The sequence below is a fragment of the Bos mutus genome, chromosome 15, assembly GCF_027580195.1.
Source record: "Bos mutus isolate GX-2022 chromosome 15, NWIPB_WYAK_1.1, whole genome shotgun sequence".
NCBI classification, from domain to species: Eukaryota; Metazoa; Chordata; class Mammalia; order Artiodactyla; family Bovidae; genus Bos; species Bos mutus.
This window is the reverse complement of record NC_091631.1, coordinates 37635381-37662272: the sequence shown is the minus strand read 5'-3', so window position 1 is coordinate 37662272 and position 26892 is coordinate 37635381. Positions and strand designations below refer to the sequence as shown.

At 45.7% G+C, this 26892-nt stretch overlaps 2 protein-coding genes across 8 annotated transcripts in view; one reads left to right on the top strand and one right to left on the bottom strand.

The window, feature by feature from the left end:
* The window catches only part of RNF141 (ring finger protein 141), a 36989-nt gene extending 28163 nt beyond the window's left edge, over positions 1 to 8826 (top strand). For both annotated transcript variants that reach the window (XM_005897956.2, XM_070383920.1), the window contains exons 5-6: positions 484 to 591; positions 6014 to 8826. In XM_005897956.2, the coding sequence (XP_005898018.1) occupies positions 484 to 591; positions 6014 to 6164 (259 nt within the window). In that variant the 3' untranslated portion in view covers positions 6165 to 8826. The remainder of the gene's footprint in view (positions 1 to 483; positions 592 to 6013) is intronic.
* AMPD3 (adenosine monophosphate deaminase 3) overlaps positions 7966 to 26892 on the bottom strand; it is a 52487-nt gene continuing 33560 nt past the window's right edge. For all 6 annotated transcript variants that reach the window (XM_070383919.1, XM_070383917.1, XM_070383916.1 and 3 more), the window contains 9 exons: positions 23615 to 23809; positions 22183 to 22314; positions 21492 to 21655; positions 20451 to 20577; positions 17720 to 17883; positions 16626 to 16746; positions 15357 to 15530; positions 13566 to 13676; positions 7966 to 12536 (listed from right to left, as the gene is read on the bottom strand). In XM_070383919.1, coding sequence (XP_070240020.1) covers positions 12360 to 12536; positions 13566 to 13676; positions 15357 to 15530; positions 16626 to 16746; positions 17720 to 17883; positions 20451 to 20577; positions 21492 to 21655; positions 22183 to 22314; positions 23615 to 23809 — 1365 coding nt within the window. In that variant the 3' untranslated portion in view covers positions 7966 to 12359. The remainder of the gene's footprint in view (positions 12537 to 13565; positions 13677 to 15356; positions 15531 to 16625; positions 16747 to 17719; positions 17884 to 20450; positions 20578 to 21491; positions 21656 to 22182; positions 22315 to 23614; positions 23810 to 26892) is intronic.

Below are 26892 nucleotides of genomic sequence, written 5' to 3'. Positions count from 1 at the left end.
TCATATAGCACCTGAACCTTAAGACTAAGCTGTTCTTTCATTTATATGCCCATTAGCTGCAGCAGCACAATATATAGACCCTGATGGCAGGGCCCATATTTTAGAGAGCTTTATATCCTGCATGGTGAATAAATCATATTGGTTGAATTCATGTGTAAAAATTCAATATGATTAAAATGGGCTAAGTTATTTTCAGAAAGACCTGAATATTTCCGGTTTTAGTCCATATTTTCTTTTAAACCATCTCAGGATTTATCTTTTATTTAGTCTTTTCTCTATGAAATTTCCCCTCTAGTACTTCTTCCCTAATATGTTTGCTATCCCTAAAATACAGGTTATTTTACTCTGATACTGCATGAGTCATGTGCTTTGTGTTGAGAGCACATACATCCTTGTTTACGCTTTTTAAACCAATGGAAAGAAAGTTTACAGCACAGTGACAACAGAGAATATCACTGCTCCAGCTCATTTTTCCCATTGCAGGGTAAAGCAGCTGACTGACGAGGAAGAGTGCTGTATTTGTATGGATGGTCGGGCTGACCTTATCCTGCCCTGTGCTCACAGCTTTTGTCAGAAGTGCATTGACAAGTGGTAAGTAATCTGCCTTCATGGGGTAGGCCAAGGTCAAATGGGGAAGTGTATATGAATACACTTCAAAAAATGCAAATATATTATAGTTAAGTATAAGAGACTTTGTTCTTTAATACTTTGGATTTTATGGCATGCCTCTTACTGCTTAAAATATTTTTATACATAGTCTATAATGTGAGGATGTAGCTTAGTTTTGACAATTTACTTTTGCTATAAAGAGGTTTGTGCCTGATTAAAGTCTAGAATCAAACATTTTTCCTTTCCCTTCCATTTTTTTCCTCTTTTCTACATTTTCCCTCCATATGTCATCAGAATAATATTAATCCTTGAATATTGGACCTGAGGAGAACTTTAGAGAATGGCTAGTCAAGCTCATTATTTTACAAAATAAGAATCAAGCATTTAAGAAAATTTATCATTGACATACAGTAAACTATATATAAAGTACAATTTGACATATGTATATAATCATAAAAGTCATCCTCACAATTTAGATAATGAACAAATCCATCACCCTCAAGTTACCTCTTGCCCACTGTAAGGTCTCCTTCCCCCAATCCCTTCTCCTAGTCCCCAGACAACCACTAATATGGTTTCAGTCACTCGCTATAAAATAATTTAGATGTCCCATACAGTATATACTCTTTTTTGGTCTGGCTTCTTTCATTCATTATAATTTTTTCAAGATTTACTTTGTTGTAGTATGTATCAGTAGTCCCTTGCTTTTTATTGCTGAGTAGTATTCATTGTACGAATATACTGCAGCTTCTTTATCCATTCACCTGTTGATGGACGTTGGGTTGTTTTGAATTTTTGGCTGTTACAAATAAAGCTGCTGTATACATTTGTGCTCAGCTGTTTTTATGGATGTACATTTTGGCTTTTACGTTGGATAAACACCTACAAGTGGGATGGCTAGATCATATGGTAGGTGTATGTGTAACTTTTTAAGAAACTGCCAGTTGTTTTCCAAAGTGGTTGTGCCATTTTACACTCCAGTGTATGAAAGTTCCAGTTGCCCTACAACCTTGCCATACTTGGTATTTGTCATTCTAATTGCAGCCATTCTAATTGATGTGTAGTGGTATCTCATTGTAGTTTTAATTTGCCTTTCCCTGCTGACTGGTGGTGCTGAGCACTTCTTATGCTAATTTCTATACGTATCTATATGTATTTCATCTGTGGTGAAATATTCATTCAGATTCTTTTGCCCATTTTTTTAAAAACTGTATTTTATTTTTAATTGGAGGATAATTACTTTACAATACTGTGATGGTTTCTGCAATGCATCAACATGAATCAGCCCCAGGCATACATATGTCCCCTCGCTCTTAAGCCTCCCTCCACCTCCCTCCCCATCCCACTCTTCTAGGTTGTCACAGAGCACCAGTTTGAGCTCCCTGCGTCATACAGAAAATTCCCACTAACTGTTTTACATACGGTAATATATATATTTCAATACTACTCTCTCGATTTATCCCACCCTCTCCTTCCCTGACTGTGACCAGAAGTCTATTCTTTATGTCTGTGTCTCCTTTGCTGCAGTGTTCACTGAAGCACTGTTTACAACAGCTGCCTAGAGTCCATCAATAGATGAATGAAAAGAAGTTGTGATACATATACACAGTGGAATATTAGTCAGCTATTAAAAAGAATGAATTTGAGTCAGTTCTAATGAGGTGGATGAACCTAGAGCCTATTATACAGAGTGAAGTAAGTCAGAATGAGAAAGACAAATACCATATATTGATGCATATATATGGAATCTAGAAACATGGTACTGATGATCCTACTTGCCCATTTTTTTACTTAGTTGTTTTTGTATTAAGTTTTGAGAGTTCTTTATGTATTATGGACACATGCCCTTTATCAGATATATAATTTGCAAATATTTTCTCCCACTCTGTGATTTATCTTTTCATTCTCTTAAGAATGTCTTTCAAAGAGTAGAAATTTTTAATTTTTATGAAGTCCAGTTTCTCAATTTGTGATTAATGAATAATCATTTTAGTGTCATATCTAAGAAATCTTTGTTTAACCCAAGGTCACGAAGATTTTCTTCAATTTTTTCCTTCTAAAAGATTTATTGTTTTTAGGTTTTACATTTAGGTCTAGGATCCATTTTGAGTTAATTTTTATATGGTGTGAGGTATGGATCAAAAAATTTTTGTTTTACCCTTAATGGCTTTCCAGTTGCTCCAGCACAGTTTTTTGAAAAGACTGTCTTTTCTTCTCTAAAATTGCCTCTGCTCCTTTGTTGAAAATCAGTTGTTCAAACACAGGTGAGTATTTCTGGACTCTTTTCTGTTCCATTGACCTATTGTCTACTTCACACCAATATCATACTACTTTGATTAGTGTAGCTTTGTAAGTCTTAAAATCAGGAAGTATTAGTCCTCCAGCTTTGTTCTTTTTCAAAGTTGTTTTGGTTTTTCTAGATCTTTTGCGTTTCAGTGTGAATTTTATAATCAACTTTATAATCAATTTCTACCCAAAAAAGTCTGTAAGAATTTTGATTGAGATTGAATTAAATAATTTGGGGAGTGTTAAGTCGGACATAGTGACTAAACAATAATAAAACTTCTTAACAATATTAAATCTTCCAACCCACTTCTCACAATGTTTCGCCATTTATTTGAAAGTGAAAGTAAAGGTCGCTCAGTCATGTCCAACTCTTTGTGACCCCCATGGACTATACAGTCCATGGAATTCTCCAGGCCAGAATACTGTGGGTAGCCTTTCCCTTCTCGAGGGAATCTTCCCAACCCAAGGATCAAACCCAGGTCTCCCACAGGTCTTCTTTAATTTCTGTCATCAATCGTAGTTTCCAGTGTTGCATATCCTTGACAGATCTATCCCTAAGTATTTTATAATTTTTATTTTACTTTAAATGTTATTTTTAAATTTCAATTTTTGATTATTGTATTTCTATATACTAGCAATAAGCAGTTTTGTGTATCAGTCTTGTATCCTGCAACCTTAATAATGATTGATTTATTAGCTCTTTTTTATAAATTCCATAGAATTTTTTTGAATGACAGCAAAACCTTTTTTGAGAGAGATTTTTTCTGGATATAACATTGTAGACTGATAATAGTTTTTCTCTCAGTACTTTAATGACATTGCTCCACCATTTTCTTGCTTACAACATTTTCTATGAGAAATCTTCTCTCATCCTTATCTTTTTTTCCTCTGTAAGTAATGTGCCTTTTTTCCTCTGTAAGTAATGTGCCTTTTTTCCTCTGGCTGTTTTTAAGGTTTTTTCCCCTTCATCTCTGACTTTCAGCAGTTTGATTTTGAGGTGCCTTAGTTTTCTTCATGTTTCTTGCACTTAGGATTCATTGAGCTCCTTGGATTTGTAGGTGTATAGTATCATGAGTTTTGGAAATGTTTCAGCCAGTATTTTCTTAAACATCTTTTTCTGTTCTCTTTTGTCCCATGTCCTTCTGGGACTCCAGCCACTGATGTACTAGACCACTTTTGCACACCTCACATACTATTTTCCTTCTTTTTTGAGTCATTTTCTCTGTGTTTAATTTTGGATAATTAATACTGCTATATCATTTCAAATTCACTGATTTTTTTTCCTGCAGTCTATTGCCATTAATCCCACTCAATGTATTTTTTTATTCAGATATCTTAGTCCTCATCCAGAAGTTCAAGTTTTTAATATCTTCCAGTCTCTGCTTAATATGTGGTCTTTCCTCTAGCTTTTTAAGTATATAGAATATAGTTATCATAACCTTTCATTTTCTTGTTGCTGATTCTGATGTATCTGTCAATTCTGGATTAGTTTTGATGGATTGTTTTCTTCATTTTGGATTGTATTTTTATGCTTCTCTGTATGAATGGTAGTTCTTAGCTGGGTTCCAGACATTGTGATTTTTTTACCTTTTGGGGTACTGGATATTTTTGTATTCCTGTAAATATCCTTGAGCTTTGTTCTGGGATATAGTTACTTGGAAACGGTTTGATCCTTTTGAGTCTTGCTTTTATGGCTTGTTAGGCAGGACCAAAGTGATGTTTAGTTTAGAGCTAATTATGCCCTGCTGAGGCAAGCCTTCAGAGTACTCTACCCGATGCTCCATAAATGAGAAGGTTTTCCACTCTGTCTGGCAGGAACAGGCAATGTCCAGGCCCTTCGTGAGCTTTGGTTACTGTCCCCTCAGATCCTTTTGAGTGATTCCTGGGCTTGAGTAGTTTCCTGACTTGCACACACTGATCATTACTCTGCTGAATGTATCTACAGGGACCTTCAGTAGACTCTGGGATTCTCCCTTTGTGTAGCTTTCTCTTGTCCAGCACTTTACCCTATGAACTAGTTTTGTCTTGGCGTCCTAAGATTCTCTGCTCTTGTCTTGTCAACTCAGGGAGTCTACCAGGCTCCGTCTCAGTTTCCCCTGCTCTCTCTCTGGCATGGGAACTCTCAGAGGCAGTGAGCTGGGTAATTATAGGGCTCACCTTGTTTTGTTTCCCATCTCTCTGGGATTATAATCCTTTGTCATCTTGTGTTTAGTGTTGAAAACCATTATTTCATGTATTTTGTCCAGTGTTTAAGTTGTTTTAAGTGGGAAGATAAATCTGGTCCCTTGGCCAGAAGCAGAAATCGACTATTTTAAAATTGTGACTTTTGCGCACAGAAGAGCACAGATAATTATCTTAAAAACTATCTCTGAAGATCCAGAAATGAATCTGAACAATATATGTCAGCTCTACTTTCACATTTAGTTTTTAGAACAGATTTATAAATTTTTGCACAGAAGCCAAAGAGCAATTAACTACTTTTAGGTTTCAGATTTCACTGAGCAATAAAGAGAAAAATATTTTCCCTCTGTGACATGTTTCTGGCTCAAATATGCTATTTTTAAAGTTTTCAAAGTAATGTTTGACAAGAGAAAAAAATCCCTTTGGAAAACATAATCTTATTTAAGTGATTATATATAAGCTCTTTCCTTCCCCCAAAATTATTCTGCATGTAAAGTTCATTTTATTTTAAGCCTTGAATGCTTCCATTCCATTGTTTATAGCAGCAAAAGATAGGAAAAAATCTGGATGTCCTTCCTTCTATGGGAGATAAGTTAAATGAGTTATGGCCTATCCAAACAGTGTATTTTGAATAGGCAGCTCTAACATGTGCTGATACTTGTTAAAAAGAGCAGTGATGTGTAGACACACACAAGCTGGTCAAGGCTAGTCTATCTCTAGAAGAATATATAAAAAACTGAAGAATATATAAGAAACTGGTTAACAGCGGTTGCCTCTGGGGATAATAAAGATTAGGGTAGGAGGAAGAGATATATTTTTCACTATACATTTTTATGCTATTTCCTTTTTTAAAAAAATGTACATGTATTACATTTCAAATTCATTGTTTTAAACAGAAAAAGAAAACAAACTATTCTTTATTTGATTTCTCTAATAGGAGTGATCGACACAGGAATTGCCCTATTTGTCGCCTACAGATGACTGGAGCGAATGAATCTTGGGTGGTATCTGATGCACCCACTGAAGATGATATGGCTAACTATATTCTTAACATGGCTGATGAGGCAGGCCAGCCCCACAGGCCGTGACCTCCTGGTGAAGTGTTCCATTGCTGGTGTGGGCTATACATACTTCAGTCATGGGGAAAGAGGGCAGGGATATTGTAGCACAGACACAGCAATTCCCCCCCCACCCTCTTATTTTTGCTATTCTGACAGTTTGTCCTTTTATTTTGATAAACTTTCCCTGTCTTCCACTTCGGATAAACTAAAATTTGCTACCATTTTAGACTATATTTTCCTATTATTTATCTGTTCTAATACATATTAGGACTAATTGCTCTTGAATTCTTTGCTGAGTTAACATTTCCGGGGGGCTTCTGAAACACTGTTACTTTTCAGGGCAAGAGTATTCTGCAATCTATTTAGTTAGGTTTAAAATAAACCTTGAATTTTAAAAAGTTGTAGGCATGTGAGAGAAAATCTTAACTGAAAATGTATAATACATCAGAGTGCATGTTACTACTTAAATTAGTCTTTCTGCTGGGATCTAAGGAATATGTATGCCCCCTTGTGGTTGACTATTGCTCTTTTAATAGTTTGTACTTGAAATAAGCCCTAATTATTTCCTAACTTTAACAGTGTGTTTTGGAACTACATGTTTTTTAACTTAAGTGTCTTTTCCCCCCATGCTGTGTAACTTGGGTGAAGACTATGAATTAGGGCAGGACTTTGCCTTGTAAATGGATTTCTGCTGGGGAGTCTTCTTGGCTATTCTAGAAATGCTTTCTTACAGCTGGGAAACTGTTCTAAATAGCTTTTGGTAATACTTATTCATCCTGGAGATTCAGATGGAAGTTTTTCTTCATCATAGACCCTAAATTTTATGTCCAAATTATGATAAGTCTTTAACATTGGTTATGGTGCTTTTATTTTCTTAATTTGAAGGCATCTTCCTGAGGTCCCAGAGTCTTCAAATTTCTTAGATTAAGAAAATAGTATGTAGCCTTTTAACCATATGTACACAAAACACCCCTGAAAATTAGGAGATGACTTGACTTTCTCTTTCACTGCATTTCATTTGAAACGCCAGGAAAGAGTATAGATATGGTGTTCAGCAGCACTTGAGCCATTTTTTAAAATTTTTGTTGATAAAGTAAAATTTTATTTTATGCTATATATTAACATTTCAGCATATAATAAACTAGGGCCTGATGTCTTTAAAAGTGTTTTAACATTCCACATAATTTTCTGATTTATTATTGGTATGTTACTATTTTCTGAAATACCAAAGCATACAATTTAAGTTGCTGCTTATTGACAGCAGAATTTTTGGATACTGGGGACTTTAATCAGAATGCAAATTAAGTAATTTTTAGGAAAAATGTCTGACCAAATGTAGCTTGGATTTTACCCCCTAATATAGTACTAATAATTGGTTTACTTTCCTGATGGAGGCAGCTGTTTATACAAGAGGAATACTGGGGTCTCTGTCCTGTCGACCTGGCAGTGCACTTGATGGCTGTGAGACCTGAGAAAGCCCCTTCCTCTCGTTTGCAGGCTCTTTAGAAACAGACTTTATCTGTGGTATTCACACTTTCTTTCAGCAGCAGAACTGTTTTTTCCCAAGTAAAAATTATACTCAAAATCCCTACACACACGTGCTGCACACACACACACACACACACACACACAAACACACACACACAGTACCCCCCAGTACCCCCCTACCCCGCCCCTGCTCTATCATTTTCTCATTATACATTTCCGTATATAAATTTATGTACCACAGTAACTAAATATTTATGAAGTCAGTCAACAAAAACATGTTAATGCATGGTGATTACAAGTATATTGGAATTTGACGAGTAACACAGTTGCATGATGGGACTTGTTATTTTTTTTTTTTTTTTTTCCAAAAAAAATTCAATTAAATCCAAGTCAAAATCCAGACCTCTAATTCTCCTCCATAGGTTCCCTAGTACTCCATGGAACATATTTTGAAAATTTTGAGATAAAAGTCTTTGGAGATTAAATCTTCTAAAATATGTTCCATGGAGTACTATCTTTATGACTTTGCTGAGTCTCATTCAGATTGCCCAATTTAAGAATGTTTCTGAAAATGAATAAAATTTCTTCATAGATTTTTGGATCTTTCCAGGTATAGCCAATGATTTTATCCCCCAGAATCCTTCACCTTTCAAGGAATTATTTTTCATAGTGAGCCCAGTGACTTGATGTTGCCCAAACCTTTTTATTTTCCAATATAAGCTCCAAGACACTAACTGATACTGTGAAATATATTTTTACTAGCCTTATCAAATAAATGAGCACAGTTTTTTGCTCACTCCATTAAACTGGGTAATAATTCTTTAGATGTGAATGTTAGGTAGGTTCTACTGTAATAACTAATTGTAAAAGTTGTAAATTTGTTTAATGGATGAAATGTGTACTTTTTGTATTCTGTACAGCTTGTCTTTTTTAAATATTAAGTACTTAAATGCACTTACTATGATAGGAAATATGTGTGCCTTCTAGGATTTATGAAGCTGTTTCATGAACTCTTAAGAAATTTGTAAGTTATAAAGTTTCCCTGTCTTAATAACAAAGGTTTACTCATAATACTGTAGAACTTTAGTTTGAGAAAATGGATTTGACTATGTACTGAATTTAGAAGTTGAAGATAATAGTATCTGTTTTGTTCTTGGGGCAAACTGATGTATTGTGCAATAAATAATCTTTAGCAATTAAATTTTAGGTAATTGAGATTTTTTATTATGTAGTTTCACGTTTTTATATACCAAGTGTTTATATTCCTTAGAGGACTGTTTTGTGTTGTGTTCTGGCGGATTGTGCTGTTTTTGTGCTATGTTTTAAAACACTTCAAATTAGACTCGATTTACTTATACCTAATATAGGTAATAAGGCTGCTTGAAAGTATCTTTTGGTTCAGTGATTTTTATCATTAAGAAGTTGGATTCATTAAAAGGCAATCCAAAGAATTTGTACTTTTAACTTTTTTTCTTAAGTCCAGCTTGCTTTCTTTATCTAGGAGTAAGAAAGCTACTTGGAGATTAGAGAAATCAGGTGACCACCCACATTTATAAAGGACATTTATAATGACAATATAACATAAACAGCAACAGCTGTTCATTTGTTTTCATGTCTTTCTATTACCCTACTGGATAGTAAAAATAATAAAATACTTCACCCTGTGGTGGTTTTGATATTTTACCTTGTAAGATCATTTCTAAGATAAAAGAGTAGAATTAGAGAAGCAGGCTAGAATCTTAGTGCTGAGAATGGGAAAACCATTTATAAGAAGGAGTAGCAGTTTATAATTAATGTGTATCATCATGGAGAAGTACACATTTTGGTGTCAAAGACATAAAAGCCCCCTCAGAGATTTATTTTTACAATCTTGCAGCTGTTTATAGTCTTAACTCTGGCATACTCTATCTCCCTAATAAGATATTTCTTTAGAGGTTGAAGGTATAAAAATTTTCAAGGAACTATGTCTGATAAGTGTTCCTTTTATTGCAGTTAGTTATACCTGTTTTTTATAACAGTCATAGTTTTTAGGTAGAGAATACCTAGGTTTATTACCAGTGTATCACCTTCAGTTGCGTCTGCGATCTCAGAAAATGATCAAAATATTATTTCACCATCACGGCATTCAGAAACAAGTAAAGAGAAAGCCATAGGGATGTGCTTTTAACTCTGCCTTATCCAAGGTAAGACAAAGTAAAGGTGCAGGACAGGCCTGGTAACCACCACCCCAGGAGCTGTGATTGGTTTTAATGAGGCACAGAACAACTGTGATTGGTTTTCATGAGGCACAGAACAATAACATTGATCATTTCAACAATGCAGTTTCAAGTAACAGTGTGAACTTGAGCCCTTTCGAGTAAGCATGTCTCAAAAACCATTCTGCTAGAAACGTGGGCTAGTGTACAATTGTCTTTGATTCCAACTGTGATCACAAAAGAAAGAGATTCACCCTAAAAAGGCCAATTAGATTGATGATGTAATAAAAGTGCATCGTGCTATAGAAAAAGGTATCTGAAAAGCGTGCAGGTCAGGTAAAATGCAATAGGTGTTGACTGAACAGACTGGAGATATATCCAGGGAAAGGAAATGACCATGTGAGACTTTACTCATGAACTGTTACAGCAGAAGTTAGAAAAAAAGGGCAAAAGTTTCCCTCCGGGGTTTTGAAAGCTTGAGTTCAAATTTTTGAGTTTTCCTAGTGAATGTCATCCATATCTGAATCTTGATTCAGAATAGATAAATTAGTCATTATTATTGATAGCTTTTCATGATGCCTATATCTTTTCTTTAAAACTTAAAAGATTTGCCTAAAATAGTTTAAAACTGTTGAGCCACAGCCCTAACAGACTTTAATAATTAAATGCTTGATACACACAAAATGACAATGAAGAACTGTAAAATACTTGTTATGTTCAGGCAAATGTATACAAATGGCTTTTTAAAAACGAGTGCCTAAAATAAATGCTCGGTTTTCATTCAGTTTCATGGTTAGCTATAAGGTAGCATATGTTTGCCTTGTAAAAAGACTGTATTTATTGTTCCGTATGCTAAGTTGACCAGTGGAGGGAATAATCGTTACAAAGTAACAGGACAAGACAACCTAAAGCCAGGTAAGCATCTTCACAGGCAAAAATAGTGTTCTTCTAACTCTGTGATGATTCACAAGGGCTTACTCTAGTCTATATTTGTCCATAGAGATGGACAAGAAGGTCCTTGAGCAGCCTCTTGAGTTCCAGGAGCATACAACCTTAAAATATTTCCAAAAGAGGAGATTCGTTCATTTTTATATAATATACATTTATTGAGCACCTACTATGTACCAGGCCCTAGTAACACAGATGAAGAGTACATTGGTAAAGCTTAAATTCAGACTGGTCTTTAAAAATGCTTTCTACCTGGCCCCTGGGACCAGGTACATACTGAAGAGGTCTGCATATTAGGTAAAGGAGAGATTTCACCTTGTGGTGGGGGGGGTGGGAAATGCACCAAGTTACAGTGATAAAAAAAAATTCTAAATGTGTCAGGCCTGAAGGAAGAGTGGGGAAAGGACTAGATTAGGATTAGGGAAACCTAGTTCTGATCCTATTACTTATTAGAGCTGTGTGACCTTAATCAAATTTCACTTCTGTGGCCCTAACTGTTCATAAGTAAAATGATAATTGGGCTACAGTCACAGAATATTAGAACCAAAAGGAACAGAGGTCATCTAGTCCTGTGCTTTTCAAAGTCCTTAGTTCAAATGTAAGTACACAGAAGCCCCAGTATAAAACCGATAAAAGCTGAGTCACCTTGAAGTAAAAGCAGCACCTCAGAGCCTCAACCCCCTTCTCATTCCCTGCCCTGAAGTGGTCCAGGAACTGAGCTCACAGAACACCACGGAAAACCACTCATCTGATCGAAACCTTCACCTTTCAGATGAGGAAACCAAGACACAGGATAGGAGTGATGGCTGTGATATGAATATTTGGTTTCCTAAATATGAAGGGAGGAAGGCTAAATAAACAGTTTTAAAACTCATTTAAAAAAAAACGCAAAGAAGGAAGTTGTCTAATTCTTTCAAAGTAGCTCCTTTATGAAAGGGAGCTTTGGAGTAGATTTTAAGGCAGCCAGCCCATGAGAGGCTGAAATGAACAACTACCAACGAGCCTGCGGGGTATATAGAGAAGACTACGGCAGAAAACCAGACTTCGTATCCGGGCACTGGACCATGCAAGATCCTGGCCCCCACGATGCAAGCATTAGCACTTTGAAGAGGAACATTTGGAAAATTAGGAACTAGTCCAGCTCCCAGATCCCCAAGGAGGAGTCACCATCTATTACTCAAAAATATTAACAGAAATTGGCATGAAGTGAAGTGAAGTGAAGTCACTCAGTTGTGTCCAACTCTGCGACCCCATTGACTGTAGCCTACCAGGCTTCTCCATCCATGGGATTTTACAGGCAAGAATACCAGAGTGGGTTGCCACTTCCTTCTTCAGGGGATCTTCCCAACCCAGGGATCTTCCCAACCCAGGTCTCCCGCATTGCAGGCAGACACTTTGAGCCACCAGGGAAGCCACCGAAATGGGTATGTTAGACCTTAAAGTGAACAGTGCAACCAAAAATCACTAGTTTGAAAGTTCTTCAGTGGTTTCGTCTCCATGGAGGAAAGTCCTAGTTTGGTATCTTGACCACTGTTAATCACGGCAGACTTGAAATTAAACCAAAAAGTTAAAACGCATGTCCAACGTTCGACTAGTTGGTCAGGGCTGTGATCTCTTCTGATTTCATGGCATCAGACAGGAAGCTGAGCTCATTGCACAGGGTCTCGTATCGGAATGCCATCCGGATCTGAGCAACATTTGTCTTTCGAATATCATTTCCTTCAGGTCCTTCTTTATAGTAATTTTGTCCCAGAAATTTTTGCTTTTCCTATGGACCAAGAGAAATACAAATGAAACAATATACCTTATATTCACTTCTATATCCACATGGCAGCTCAGACTTAGCCATACCAAATCAGGCTATTCCTCCAAAGCAGATCCTCCATCAAGACATCTTGCCTCACAGAGCTGTTACAAAATTCCTCCTGCCTTCCTGTCCTCAAGGATGTCACCCTGGTAACCACATTCAGTCCCTTCATTTCTAACTGAGATTTCCTTGATCAGAAAGACAAGAACTATAAGAGCCGCTGGCAATGAAGAAAGTAAGGTGAAGGCGTGAAGATTCTCGAAGTCTCTCCCGAGAGCTGACAAGGGCACACAGATGTGCCTGGGGACAACCAGTCCAGGGAACCAAGTCCCCACAAAATGAATCTTGAGCCTTACCTCTTATCTGCATCAGCGTCCAACAAGAGCAGCACAATGCAGCCCTCTCCCTATACCATTGACACTGCCCAGGGGAGCTGCCCAGGGACACAGACACCCTTTGGAGCAGTGGTTCTCAACCCTGGCTCCATATCAGAATCACCTAGAGAGCTGTTAAAAAAAATGAGTGATGTCTGGGTCCCATTCCTACAGTTTTCTGTTCAATCTAGGTACTGTTCAGCTATTTGAGAAGCCCTGAGTGCTTATTATGTGCCAAAATCTAATCTTGACCTCAGGGATGTAATGCTGAACTTATATTCTGGAAGGCAGGACAGAAAAACACATGACTACATAATTGGCAATGTCAGTAGTAATAAATGTTATGAAAAAAAGCAGACAAGGGATGGATAATGAGGGCAGGTGTGTGGCTACTATAGAATGAGTGATTGGGGAAGGCCTCTCCAAGGAGGTGACATGTGAGCAGAGATCTGAAAAAAGGCAACAGAGCAGCCATGAAAATTTAGGAGTCTCCCCAGCGGTCTCCCCTAGAATGCGGCAGAGACCCTGCCTGTTTCGTCCATCCCCAGGGGCAGGGCCGAAGACACCTGGCACAGAGCAGGCATATGACATACGGTGTGGAAAGGACGAGAGGTACCTGATGCGAGAGGCCGCTCTGCAGCACGCTGTTCCTGGCGATCTCACACAGGTCACACGTGCTCAGCTTCCACACTTGAGCCGCAATTGCGTATTCCTCCATAAGCGCTTCCTAGATTCCCCCCAGAGGAAACGTTAGATGGGAGCCTGTCCATTTCAACACTTGGACATCGCAGATTTCATTTTTCCTTAAGAACTGGCACATGGACAATAAGACAACATCCCCCTCCCCCTAAAATCACAAACTCCCAAGATCTTTTTTGTGTGAAAGTTCAGGTAACCAAAGACAGAGATATCAAAGAACAGCTACAGATTTATCTGTTGACCGGCACATGTTCATGTTCAAGGCCCTGCGCCCAGGACTACCGGGCACCAGCCTGCTCTCCTGTGCCTATCTCCCTGTCATGCACACTTTTAATACCCACTCTGCAGCCTTGCCTTGTAGTCAACACTTTTTCTTAAGATTATCCAAAATAAAAGTTAATCTGAGTAAAGTACTAACAGAGATGAAGCATTGATTAGGCATGAGAAGTGATCAAGGGTCAGTAGTGAGACAGTGTAAGCCGAGGAGGATTTAAGCTTGAGCTGTGCGTTCACTTTGTTTTCTCAGCTGTGAAATAGCTCACATTTATCACAAGTCCTTCTCTCACCTCTTTGCCACATCACTGCCTCTGTATCCTAGGCAGTGGTTCTGAAAACACAGTCCCAGGATTCCTAACGATCCCCAGGGCTTTTTGAAAGGTCCTCCCTTTTCCAACTATGTATTTATTCTGTGAGGCAAGATTTCTTCATGCACTTTGGTAAAAACAATTTGTCACAATAGATTGACTGCAGAAGCAGAGATGAGAATCCAGCTGTCTTCTATCAAACCAGACATTAAGGAGATTTGCAAAAATGTAAAGCAATGCCATTCTCTATTTTGTTATTGAAGTTTGTGGGAATATGGTTATTTCTCATAAAAATTGGTAACTGTGTTAACATTTCATGATTTATTAGTGTTATTTTTACATGAGTTAATATTTTTCAATTTCACACAGTTAATTTTCACTAGTTAGAAGGCATGTCAACCTCAGTTCTCTGAGAGCCTCAGTTCCTCATTATATAAAGGGGTCTTGAGATCAGAGGCTTCCCTGGTGGCTCAGTGGTAAAGAAGAACTCGCCTGCCAATGCAGGAGATGCAGTTTGATCCCTGGGTTGGGAGGATTCCCTGGAGAAGGAAATGGCAACCACTCCAGTATTCTTGCTCGGGAAATGCCATGGACAGAGGAACCCAGCAGACTGCATAGTCCATGGGATTGCAAAAGAGTCGGACACAGTAGTAACTGAGCACGCACACGTGAGACCAGAAGCTTGGAGCCTGTCCTAGAAGACCTAGGCACTTCTGTTTTCACTAATGTGTGGCTGGTCTCATCATTACCACATTTGTGCTGGTACACTGGTGACTGGTCCCCATGCATGATACCACCTTTCCCTTCCTCCTCGCTGTCCCAGAGATCCACAACTTCCTAGTAATCATAGTGGTAACAAAAATGATAGCTAACATTGTTAATACAAGTAACACTGCCAATATTACAGAGCTAGGGAATATCAAAGGAAGGGAAAATGAAAGGCAAAGAAAAGAAAGCCTCATGGTTTCAAGAACCCCAGAAAAGGGCTTCTGGGAGGAACACTTTTTCCTCACCAGGAGCCTCCTCTTGTCTTCACTGGTCACCAGCGCCACCCTGAAGGCACCATGTGCTCAGGTCCCTACCGTGGGAGGATGACAGCCCTCACCTTCCCCTAGAGTCCTCACCTTCGTGTAGTGAAACTGCATGGGATCATCGGTGGAGAGAGAAACATGAAGCCCCTTGTGCAGGAATTCCCTCAGAGGGTTTTTTGAATATTCGAGGAACAGACTGTTGTTGCTAAGAGGAGACATGGCAATGGGGATCTGAGCCAGGTAGTAGAGATACTGCAACACCGGACTCTGCAAAAGAACCACCAAACTCAGGGGACAAGAGCCAAAGGCAGGGAGCATTCACCAAGGGAAGCCAGGGCTCCGGGCAGTGTCTGTGGGAGACCCCTGAGCTCCCTGCCAGGACTCTGGACCCCACCCTCTGTGTTCACCTCTCTCCTGCATCGGGGCCCATCCCTCCCTGGGACTGCTCTCCTGCCCATTGTTGGAAGTGCTCCGTCTTGGCTCCAGACCAGACGCACAGCTCAGGGCAGGAAGGGCACCTGTCAGGTCCCGGGCTGACCCCAACCTACGTCCTCTGCTCCCCTCTCCCAGGCACTGACCCCAACAAGTCAGCCCTTGGAGATGCCCCACTTTTGTTGTTTTGCTTGACCACAAACATTGAGGTTGTGACTGTAAACACTGCAACTCCTTGGAGGTGGAAAGGGGTGGACATGACCGGGCTAGAGTGGTTCTCTGATGTAGCACCCGCCCCACACAGAACCATGAGGCATGGCTAGGTGCCCCCTAGGAACAGGGAAGGAGAGGAGTTTGAGCAAATATCCTTCCTATGGAAGTGAGTCAAAATATGGAGAAGACTGAATGCATAGAGTTCATGGTAGCATTAGTTACACAAGCAAAAAGTCGGATGGATTCTGTGCAACAGCTGGAGAAGGGCTGTCCTTCCGCAGCCTTTAGGATGAGCAGCCAGATGTCATGTCACAGCACAGAAAAATGCTTGTGAAACAAAGTTCGGGGACGAAGAAGGAACTGTGTGTTATGATAATAAGCTTATTAAAAATATGCCCTGGAAAAAAAAGATGGGAATTGGAAATAACAACAAGCTAATGATGCTTTTTTCAAGTGATAGCAGTAAGGAATTTTTTTTCTGTTTCTCCACTTTTTTGAAAACCTAAATTGGGATGGATTTGATCATATTATTTCATAATTAAATATAAAACCAAGAGACTACAGATAGCAAAGCCTAGAAAAAGAAGCAGCATTTCTGCATCACTGGCCAGAGACTCCCAGGGTGTGGTCAGAGTCCAGGCGGTCCCCACCCTCCCCAGAGGAGCCCCAGGGCGGGACTGTTACTGCAGGGCAGGCATCTGTCAGGGGCCTGGTTACCTTCTTGAGGAGCAGCCCGTGGGAAATGTTGTCAGCAGTCAGGAAAGCAGAAACCAGGTGGGTGATGGAGCCAGCCTCCCCACAGTGAGGCCGGAACAGGAACGTGCTCAGGCCCCGCTCCCTGCAGGCATGAGGCTCATGGTGAAAAAGGACCCTTGGTCCACCTGCCCCAGTGCCCGTGGGCCTGTGCCGCTCGCTCAGGGCCCACTCCAGGGAAGACAGTCACCCATGGCAGGGTCAGCACCCTGGAAACAACCTCTCCCCAAATCTGAGACCCAGGCCCAGAGCTCCTCAGAACCAGGAGATGTCATCTCCGGAGAACAGAGGGAGGGCCCAGTCCTCCATCCATCCTCTCCTCCTCTCCCCCAGGGCCTGGCAGCCCAGATTCAGACAGGCAAGGCCCTGAGAAACCATCGAGTCCAGACTCTGTTGTAAGAAGGGGGCAATCCCAGAGAGTGGAGCCAGACGTCAGAAGCCCCTGAGCAGGGCAGCAACAGCTGAACTAGAGCCCCTGCCTCAGAAAGCTCAGCCCAGGACTCCACCCCTGGCATCTCCTTTCAGTCGTGGTCCCACTCAAAGCCCCTCACCCAGGAACTAGTGCTTCCTGAGGCCTCAGCCTCGCGACACAGCAGGGGTGGGAAGGACCGCTCAGCATCCTGCCGCCTGGACCCCGCCTGGGTGTGTGCGCTGGGGGAGCCTGGGCACACAAGACCACCAGATGGAAGCTCTGAGGGCATGAACACAGTCTGTTTAGCTCCCTGTTATGTGTCCTGGGCCCAGGACAGGGCCTTCACTTGGCAGGTGCTGTGAAGTGTTGAATGGATGGACACACATATGAACGCCATTGGTGTGGAGGTGAGTGAACATGTGTCGGAAGGTCATGCATCTGTAACCTATCAGGGATGGACACACACACAGGTGTGGTGTGTGTATGGACACGTGTCCAGGCATGGGGCTGGCCGCCTTGTATGTGTGATGGTGCCTGTTGCAGCAAGCGGGCCTGTGTGTGTGCATGCGGCCCTGCGGGTATGGATCCAGTGTGGTGGGTTGGGGAGCACCCCCGTGCGAGGGGTGCGCAGGGCCGGCTCACCCACCTGCGGAGGTTGTTCAGCACCATGATGTTGGCGTACATGTAGTACAGGTAGTAGCTGTAGGGTGGGTTCTGCTCGCTGGTCCAGACGTCCGGGCTGGGGCTCTTGTCTGAGAACATGTGGTCGCTGTGCTTGGACTCATCATCCACGCTGTCAAACCCTGTCACCTGGGCAGGAGGAGGGATCCTGCATCAAGCTGCGGCAGATGGGCCGCCAAGCGAATTGTTAAAGGCCTTGGCGCCCAGGCCTCTCAGCTGGGGACCCCGGGGCCTGCCTGAGCCACATTTCTCCCAGGGATGGGGAGTGGGCACAGCGCCCCAGGCTGTCCCTCCAGGGTTTCCAGAGGTACCCGGAAGCCAGTCTAGAGAGCACCAAGCCCCTGTGTGGCAGCAACAGTGAAGGGGAACTCAGGCCAGGCCAGGTGCAGGGTGAGGCGGCTGGACTCACCTCCCGTCCTCCGCTGTGCCATCAGCAGCAGTGACAACAGCTGTGAGGGGAAGGGGACAGGAGTTTCCATACACCTACGGGGTGTCAGGCCCTGCCTGGAGCACTCACCACACACGTCAGCTAACTCAGTGCTCAAGTGGCCCTGTGAGGGTGGGCTTGGCTGAGAGCAGAGCAGGGCTGGTGGAGGCACTTGCCCACGTCAGACCACCAGCTGAGCCTAAATGGGCTCTGGGCCTGCACTCTTCGGGGCTGCAGGTAGAGGATGCCCTGGAGTGGCCATGAGAAACCCACTGGGATGCCTCACAAGCAGGCCAAGGTGGGCGCCATCCAAGAGGGCTTCTTGGAAGGCTGAGCCCTGGCTCCTGGAGCCTGCCCTCTGAGCAGGGTCGGAGCAGCTCAGAAGACGCCCTCCCCGCAGCATACACTGACACTGGGCCCGCCCTACACTCCACGGGCCCTCCCGAGGCACCAGCCTCTTGCTGTCGCCTCCTCCCAGAGGTCGGGCCCTGAGGGAAGACGTACTTTCGAGGACTCGGCTCCGCGCTGGCACGCAGGGCCACTTGGCTCCCGTCACTCGGCCCCAGCAGTGCTTTGGGAAGGGGCCCCTGAAGGACAGGCTCAATCTGGGGGGCTCCCAGCCCAGCCCCAGCCAGGTCTGCCTGTTCCCAGGGGAGCAAAGGACCACCAAGGTCTTGCCAGAATCTTCTCTGTCAGAGTCACATGTCAAAGGAAATGACAGTCCCCACTGCAGCTCTCAGCATGGCCTGGACACATCTGGGGGCCAGAGGGACCTCGAGTTCTGCTCTGTCTGCACTCACAGCTCCATGCTGCTCCTGAACTCTCAGGGCCCAGCACGCGGGCAATGTCAGCCCCTCTCCTGAGCTCTGCGTCCCCCATGCAGGGCCCTAAACTGGACATCCCAAGGGCCTCAAGCACAGAATCTGTCCAAACCCCAACTCCTCCTCCTCCCCAGCCTCCCCACTCCCCACACAGCTGGCAGTGACCTCCTAAAGGCACAGCACCTGCTCCCCTGCAAAACCAGGCACCGAGGGCCCCTCCGACTCCTCGCCTCGCTCACCTGCAGGCCATGCCCACGCCCCATCTGTTCTCCAACTGCACCCACCACCTGTATACCCCTCACTTTCCTTAATGGGAGGCAGGATTCTATGGGATCGATGACACTTGGGTCAGGACCCTGGGTATGAATTCCAGTCCTGCCCCTTTTCAGCTCTGTGGTCTCTCAGTTTCCTGGTGTGTAAATTGGAGCTAGTAGCTTCACAGGACTGCTGTAAGGATTAAGTGAGATAATCCACAGTGTCTGAACACACAGCAACACATAATCATGCTGGCTACTACCAGCAAATGATGTAAAATGGGGCAGTCTTGAGGGTGAGGCGAGATCGCGTCATGGCGTGGATCACCGCGCGGGGAGGCCATCAGTGTGAACTGTTACTACGACTTCAAGCCCCCTTCACGTCTCTACTGTTGAGCAGGCCCCCCAACTCTCACCTTGCGCCCCTGCCCCCACCTCCAGCTACCTTCTGTTCCAGGGCTTTCCTCACTCAATAGCCTGCTTGTCGATGGTATTAAGACATAAATTCAACGCTGGCCCTCCGCCTGTTCAAACCTCCGCCTGTCCAGCACCCCCCAATCCCTCCCCCTACAGATACACTCAGCCATCCCTCCACCCCTACCTCTTCACCCTGAGCCCTCTGGGATCTTCCCTGCCTCCCTCCCTGGCAGAAACCATCCACACCATAACCTCTACCAGGCACTGAACTTGCCTCGCACCATCTGCAGCCACCTTTGTTCTGGGTACCCAGAGGGCGGGACAAGCTGATGCCCTTCCTAGTTAAGTCTCTTCTCCACCCTTCTCCCCTCTCCCACAGCTAACCAGATAAACATATTTTGTGGGGCTCAACCAAACAAGGTGTGAGGACCACTGGTGTCCAGGGGAAAGCAGGAGTCTGGAATGTCTGCAGCTGGGGCAGGCCCGGTCCTTTCACACTGCCTGGCCAGGAACTGACTCTTCAGTCTTTCTGCCCCTCGGCTGCCTTCCCATCACCCCTCCTATGCCTGCAGGGCCACCCCAGAGGAGAAGGGAACTTCTCTTCTCTGCAAGAAGCTTGTTATTCTAGAAATTCAGCTTCTTAGGGTGGGACACTTCATGCCTGGGGCACACCAGTGATCTTAGAAGCTAAGCTGACTTAACTTGCTGGGAGTCTTCTCCTCCCTCCACTCTGGGTACATCACCTGGGCACATCACCTGGGCACCACCCGTGCTTACGTATTTGAGGAAGAGGTGAAGCTCTCGGTGATCTTGAGGGTTGATGGTGGCCTCGAAAAGGGGCAGGAAGATATTCTCCAGCATCTTCCCAAAGCTTGGCAGCAGCTTCTTTAACCTAAATATGTCACTGGGGGAAAGTGAGACTTGCCGATAAAGGTGGTTCCAGTAGCCCCCTCAACCTGTCAGAGACCAGCCCTGGTCCCTTCCTCAGGCAGAGCAAGTCCCCATTTAAGCACCCAGGGCAGGGTCAGAGGTGGGGCTCCATCACAGATCCTTCCCCTCCTCGCCAAGTTCTGCAATACCAAGCATTGGTTGGCACACTCAGCACCTACCCATGCCCATCAGTGAGCTTTCTTCAGCTAGAGGCCACACTGGGAGGGGGGCGCTGGGATTCAGGCTGATCCAACTCCCTGCCACTCAGCTCAGTTCCCCTAAACCACAAGTCCCAGACATTCCAGGGGCCCTATATTGCCCAGACTGGAGAGGACAGGGGTAGTCTGAGCCATATCCAGGCAGTGGGCCAGCAATGTAGGCCCCCATCAGGTTATGCAGACTCCCAGCCTCACCCAAAAAGATAGTCCATCCTCAAATCACAGTGACAAGAAGATGGGCAGTCGTTCCCACCAGGGCTTCCCAGGTGGTACAGTGGTGAAGAATCAGCCTGCCAATGCAGGAGACACAAGGGACACGGGTTCGACCTGTGGGTCAGGAAGATCCCCTGGAGAAGTGCATGGCCACCCACTCCAGTATTCTTGCCTGGAAAATTCCATGGGCAGAAGAGCCTGGTGGGCTACAGTCAATGGGTTGCAAAGAGTCAGACGTGACTGAGCAACTGAGCACGGTTCCACCAGGCCTTTGCGATTATATGTTCCTCAAACAACAGTGTTGAAGCATCACAAAGTATCTGTGCAGACCGCCCCTCTCTGTAGGGGAGTCCCAGGGGCACTAGGCCTAGGCTGGCACTGGAACAGGCTCAGCAGATCCTGTGGGACAGGCTGGCGACCCCAGAGGACACGGGGAGACAGCAGCTGCCTCACTTACTAGATCCGGGGCACCTGGATGATCCAGCGCATGTTGGGCGAGTAGACCTTGTGCTGGATGAACCAGCGGGCCAGGTTGGGCCACTCCTCGGGACTGCGGCCGTAGATGGAGAGCCGTGGCTCTGAGTACTGGTACTTGCTCTCCTCCAGCTCCCAGGCCACCTCCTGGCACAAAGAAGAGCTCAGATCAGCCCAAGGGTTGAACCTGGGTTGACCCCAGCAGCAGACCCTGCAGCTCCCCCAGCCACCAGCTCCCCGGCTCATAAGGCCTGATCTACACCTCTGTTAGCACTCACTCCACCCTCGTGGGGAAGAAAGCCCTGGGTTGCACAGTCACACGTGTGACTAGAGGCCCGGGGGCAGAAGCGTCACCAAACAGAGCGAACCTGTACCCAGTGCAGGCTGCAAACACGCAGAGCAGCAAGCCTGGCTGTGGAGGGCTGCGCTGGGACGGACATCCTCCCCTTCCTCTTGCCCGCAGTCAGCACAGTCCATACACAGCACTTCCTGCCCACCCGGAAGCCGGCGGCCAGGGCCACAGCACTGGGCATTGGCGCCTGCCCCTCGCCTGAGCTGGATGGACAGGGATTCAGGAAGGGGAAGAGGACAGGAGCCCCTGCAGGCCCCCACTCCCTGGACGCAGATGCTGTCGGGAATCCGAGGAGGGCTTGAGATGCCCAGGGCTCACTCACCTTGACCATCCGAGCGAAGTACTCTCCTCCTAGGTAGTTTTCTGTTTTCAGATACAGGTCTCGCAGCTCGCTGGCCCCCACAGGGTTGTACTTGGAGTTGAACTTGTCAAAGCGGTGGAATGTCTGCCGGCCCTGGAGAAAGAAACACCAGCTAGCTCACCACGCTGTCCTGCAGCCACCAGACACACGCCTCCTCCAGCCATTACAATGTGGCCTCCATGAGCCACACTGAAAGGCACCTTCTATGTCAGTTCGTACATGGAAGCTTGGAAAGTCCCAGGGCCGGGACGACCACACGTCCTCACTCGGTCGGCCCTGGGGTCCGTTCCTGAGACCCTCTTGAGCAGGGTCAAGGTCCTCGTGCTTCTAGGAGCAGGGCTAGCTGAGCGAGCAAAGAATACTGAGCCATCCGTAATAACGTGTGCCCTATTACTGCTTGGACTGCATAAGGCCCTTTCTCCACATCTCCTCATTCAGTGTCTGCTTTTAGGATTTTTTTCACTGTGGTGAAATGTATACAACACAAAATGTGCCGTCTTAACCATTTTTAAGTGTACATTCACACTGCTGTGCAGCTATCACCACCATCTGTCCCCAGAACTCTCTTCATCTTACAAAACTGAAACTACGTCCTCACAAAACAACTCCCCACGACGCCTCCCCCAGCCCACGGGAACCACCATTCTCCTTTCTGTCTCCATGGGTTTGCCTGTTCCAGATGCCTCATACATGTGCAATCATGCAGTACTTGTCCTTTTGTGTCTGACTTCTTTGATTTATAATGTTTTCAGGGTTCATCCATGGATGTGGCAGGTTATCAGTACTTTACCCCTTTTCAGGACTGAATAATATTCCAGTGTGTGTGTGTGTGTGTGTGTGTACATTTTGTTTATCCATTCAAGTGGTGATGGACACTCTTTGGCCACTGTGAATAATGCTGTAATAAGCACTGATGTGCAAGTATCAGTTTTAGTCCCTGGGGTCTATACCTAGGATTGGGATTGCTGGAATATATGGTAATTCTACATTTAACTTCCTGAGGAGCGGCCACACTGTTTTCTACAGCAGCTGCACCTCCATTTAGTACTTTAATAACACTGCAATGTCATTAAGGCACGTGGTAGTCACCATGTTACAAGCAAGGAAATAAAAGCTCAAGTGAATTACTCAAAGGCACTTAACTCTTACGTAGCGGAAATGGGAGTTAGAAGGGGAATGTCTCTGACTCCAAGTCACACCCTCTTCTCCTCTGTTCCAAGGCTGTTTCCAGCCCTTACTCTCTGAGGATAAACTGTCTCTCACAGTTCCCACGGCTGGAAGAGAAAGAGATGCCTACACAGCCAGCCCCTCTCCAAGACCAATCGTGGCTGCTTTCCAGCAGGCTGAGTCCTCCACCAGGACTGCGTGAGGCCCTGGGGCAGAGCCCACTCACCGCATGGACGTCCAGCGAGTCCACAGTGAGGTCGTACGGGTCCATGTGCAGGCTGTCGAACACCTGCCGCAGGGTGATCTTCCGGCCCCGCTTCTCGGCCACTGTCCTGTCGGGCTCCGTCTGGTACGTGTGCTTGATGAAGCGCAGCAGGTGCTTCTGGTTCATGCAGGCAGCTGCATGGATGTGCGTGTCCACCTGCGACACAGGCCCAGCACGTGAGCCGAGCCGCCTCCCTCGGCACCGAGAACCAGGACCCCCGGGCCTCGGTGTCGCGTGCAGAGCCTCAGCACCCCCTGGTGCTGGACCGCCCCACCCCGTATCTCTTCTAGAACTGGGCTGCCCCGCCCTAGCCTTGCTGCCCAATCCCCCTTCTTACAGCATCAGGAGACCTTTTCTTAGTACAGTTCAAATCTGGCCATCGTCCCTGTTAACACATCAGTGCTGCCCAACATTTCAAAATAACGCGCAAGTTCCTTAGCCTGGGATTCGAGGCTTCCTTTCAGTCTTAAGGCTCACCTTGCCCTGCTCTCTGCTGCAGCCAGGACACCTCACTACAGGTATCTGAGGAGACATGCTATTCCTCAGCCTGGATGTCTTCCTTCCTCCCCACCAGTCTCATCCACTTGGAAGTCTTCTACGACCTCCTCCACATAGAAGCCTATCCTGATCCCCCAAACACAACGAGCGAGTTTTCCCCTTGTCCAACCTGGAGCCCTGGCACAGACATTCCTGTCACTGTATGTATCCTCCAGTCCTCTCTAATAAGTTTCTATCTACTTCATCATTAGACTGGAAGCTCAGTCCTCAAGGACAGGGGCGTGTCTGTGCATCTAAGTCTCCAGTGCCTACCCCAGAGCCTGGGATGATGTGAAATCAATGGATGGATGAACGGACCAATGAACAGGTGTGGGAGGTTCCGACCATTTCAGTGATATCCACCTCCTCCTCATAGAACCCCGAGGGCTCACGTAATGCCCCGCAAAATCCCACACTTGCTACTGACCTCTCTTAGAACCCCCAGAGCATTCCCCTCAGCCACCAGCCCTAAAGAAACAGAGCCCTGGCTAAGCTGAGGGATGGCCTGAAGTCACAGTGGGCAGCCTGACCCTCTTCCATAAAGCCAAGGGGCCTGCAGGAGGTCCCAGGGAAGGTGGCAGTGACCTCACAGGCCAGGGTGCTGCCAACCACTAGCCCACACTCTGCAGTCCCTGCTGCGGCCAGCTGGGCAATCTGCCAGGGCTGGGGTAAGGAGGCGGCTGACTTCAGGCCAAGGAATGCTGTCCACAGCTGGCCAGGCATCTCCGAGTCATGCCAAACCCGACATCCAATCCACTGAACCTCTGTGAGCTTTCCACCAGCCAGCCCCTGTCACCGGCCACATCACTCACTCCTCGGGGCCCTCCTGCCTTTAATCCCGCCACTCCTACCAGGAAGACAGACCACTGGGCATCAGAGAAACGAAGCACCAAAAGTTAAAACATCACCCAAAGCTCAGGCCCCTCAGGGACAGGCTGGGCTCGTGGGGGAGGCACAAGTGAAGGTCAGCCGGCCTCAGCTCAGCCGTCCGGACACAGCTGGGCTCAACCACCTCAGGATGACTCAGCACATTCTGGGCTTTCTTGCTGTCCTCCGGCATCCCAGTGACACACCGCAGGGGGTGGGTGCAGCCTGTGCTTACCCCCGTGAGTCACAAGGTGAGGAAGGAAAACAGCTGCACAATCCAGGAAGCACGGGATCCAAACTTCAGAATTACCAGGGTGATTATTTTAGGAACAAGTAAGACAGCCTGTAATCAGAGGTCAGCACTTTCAATTCACTGGAAGATCCAAGAGCATTCCTTGCTTTCACCTAAGATCTGGGTCTAAACAAACAGTGGTTTCTAAATGGGCTGGCCAGTACCTGGCCTCTAAGCCAACACTATTTCCACATCCATAGTGAAAGTCGCTCAGTTGTGTCCGACTCTTTGTGACCCCATGGACTGTAGCCCGCCAGGCTCCTCTGTCATGGAATTCTCCAGGCCAGAATACTGGAGTGGGTAGCTGTTCCCTTCTCCAAGGGATCTTCCCAACCCTGGGATCAAACCCAGGTCTACCGCACTGCAGGCATCCACATCTTTACCAGCTGAGCCACCAGAGAAGCCCAAGAATACTGGAGTGGGAAGCCTATCCCTTCTTCAGGGGATCTTCCTGACTTAGGAATCGAACTGGGGTCTGCCACATCCATGGCAGACATCAATAATCAACTACAGCACCCTTCACTAAGCTTTGGGAATAGCCTCAGGTAGCCACTACCCATTGGTCAAGTTTGGCACAGAAGATGAAACCTGTTTGCTCTCCATGGTATGAAACAAAGCAAAGTGGGTAAGGCCTAATCCTACCCCACTGCCAAGCAACAAACACACTCAGCCCCTTGTTCTCAGCTCCGAGCTGAAAACAATCATTTCAGTTACACACACCTGCTGGTTGGGCCTCACGGTGTCAGGACCCAGGATCTGCTGTGATACTGCAGGTAATTTCACAATACCACCCACACTGACCCATGGCCACACACAGCTCCTGCCTCAGAGCAGGGCCACCACGACACTGAGAGCCACTTGGAAGTGAGGAGGCCACCTCCCAGCCCATCCTGACTTCAGAATCAGCTCTTCTCCCCTCGCAGAGAATTCCAGGGTAAGAGCAGTCAGCACCCAGGAGACAGGGAGGGGCAGGCACAGCCTGACCTGGAGCAGACCTTGGCCTGTGTTTATGGACGGCTGTGGAGCCAGAGTGCAGCCCAGCACAGCACTCAAAGAATCTCCATTCAGAGAGTACCCGAACCCCCAGATTGACAGAGAGCTCGAGGTTTGGCTCTGGTATGTAACCACAGCCCCCACCCCTGTCCCCAGGACTCTCACCCACAGAGTGGCCAGAGAGCAGCTGGCCAGCCCATCAGCACCCACAGGGGCCCCGCTTCAGAAGCAAACAGTGTCGGAGCTGGCGCAGTCAGCAAGGACACTGCAGGAGGCCGGCCGGCCCTGAGCATGCCCATGTGCGGAAGGCAGGCTTGCCCAGAGCTGGGTGAGGAATTTCCCTGGACACCCATCTAGGGTGAAGCATTCATGGAGGCACGATAGAGAGGAGCTGGCCTATTGACTGAGGCACCCATCTGTCTGAGCGCCTGAGGATCACAGAGAAGAAACAGACGGTGCTTGAAGGTAAACATCCAACACATGCCCTTTCACCTCTGCCTGGAAATCCCCAAGACTTTTACGTAAGCCTTAGAGCCCAGGAGCTGAGCGT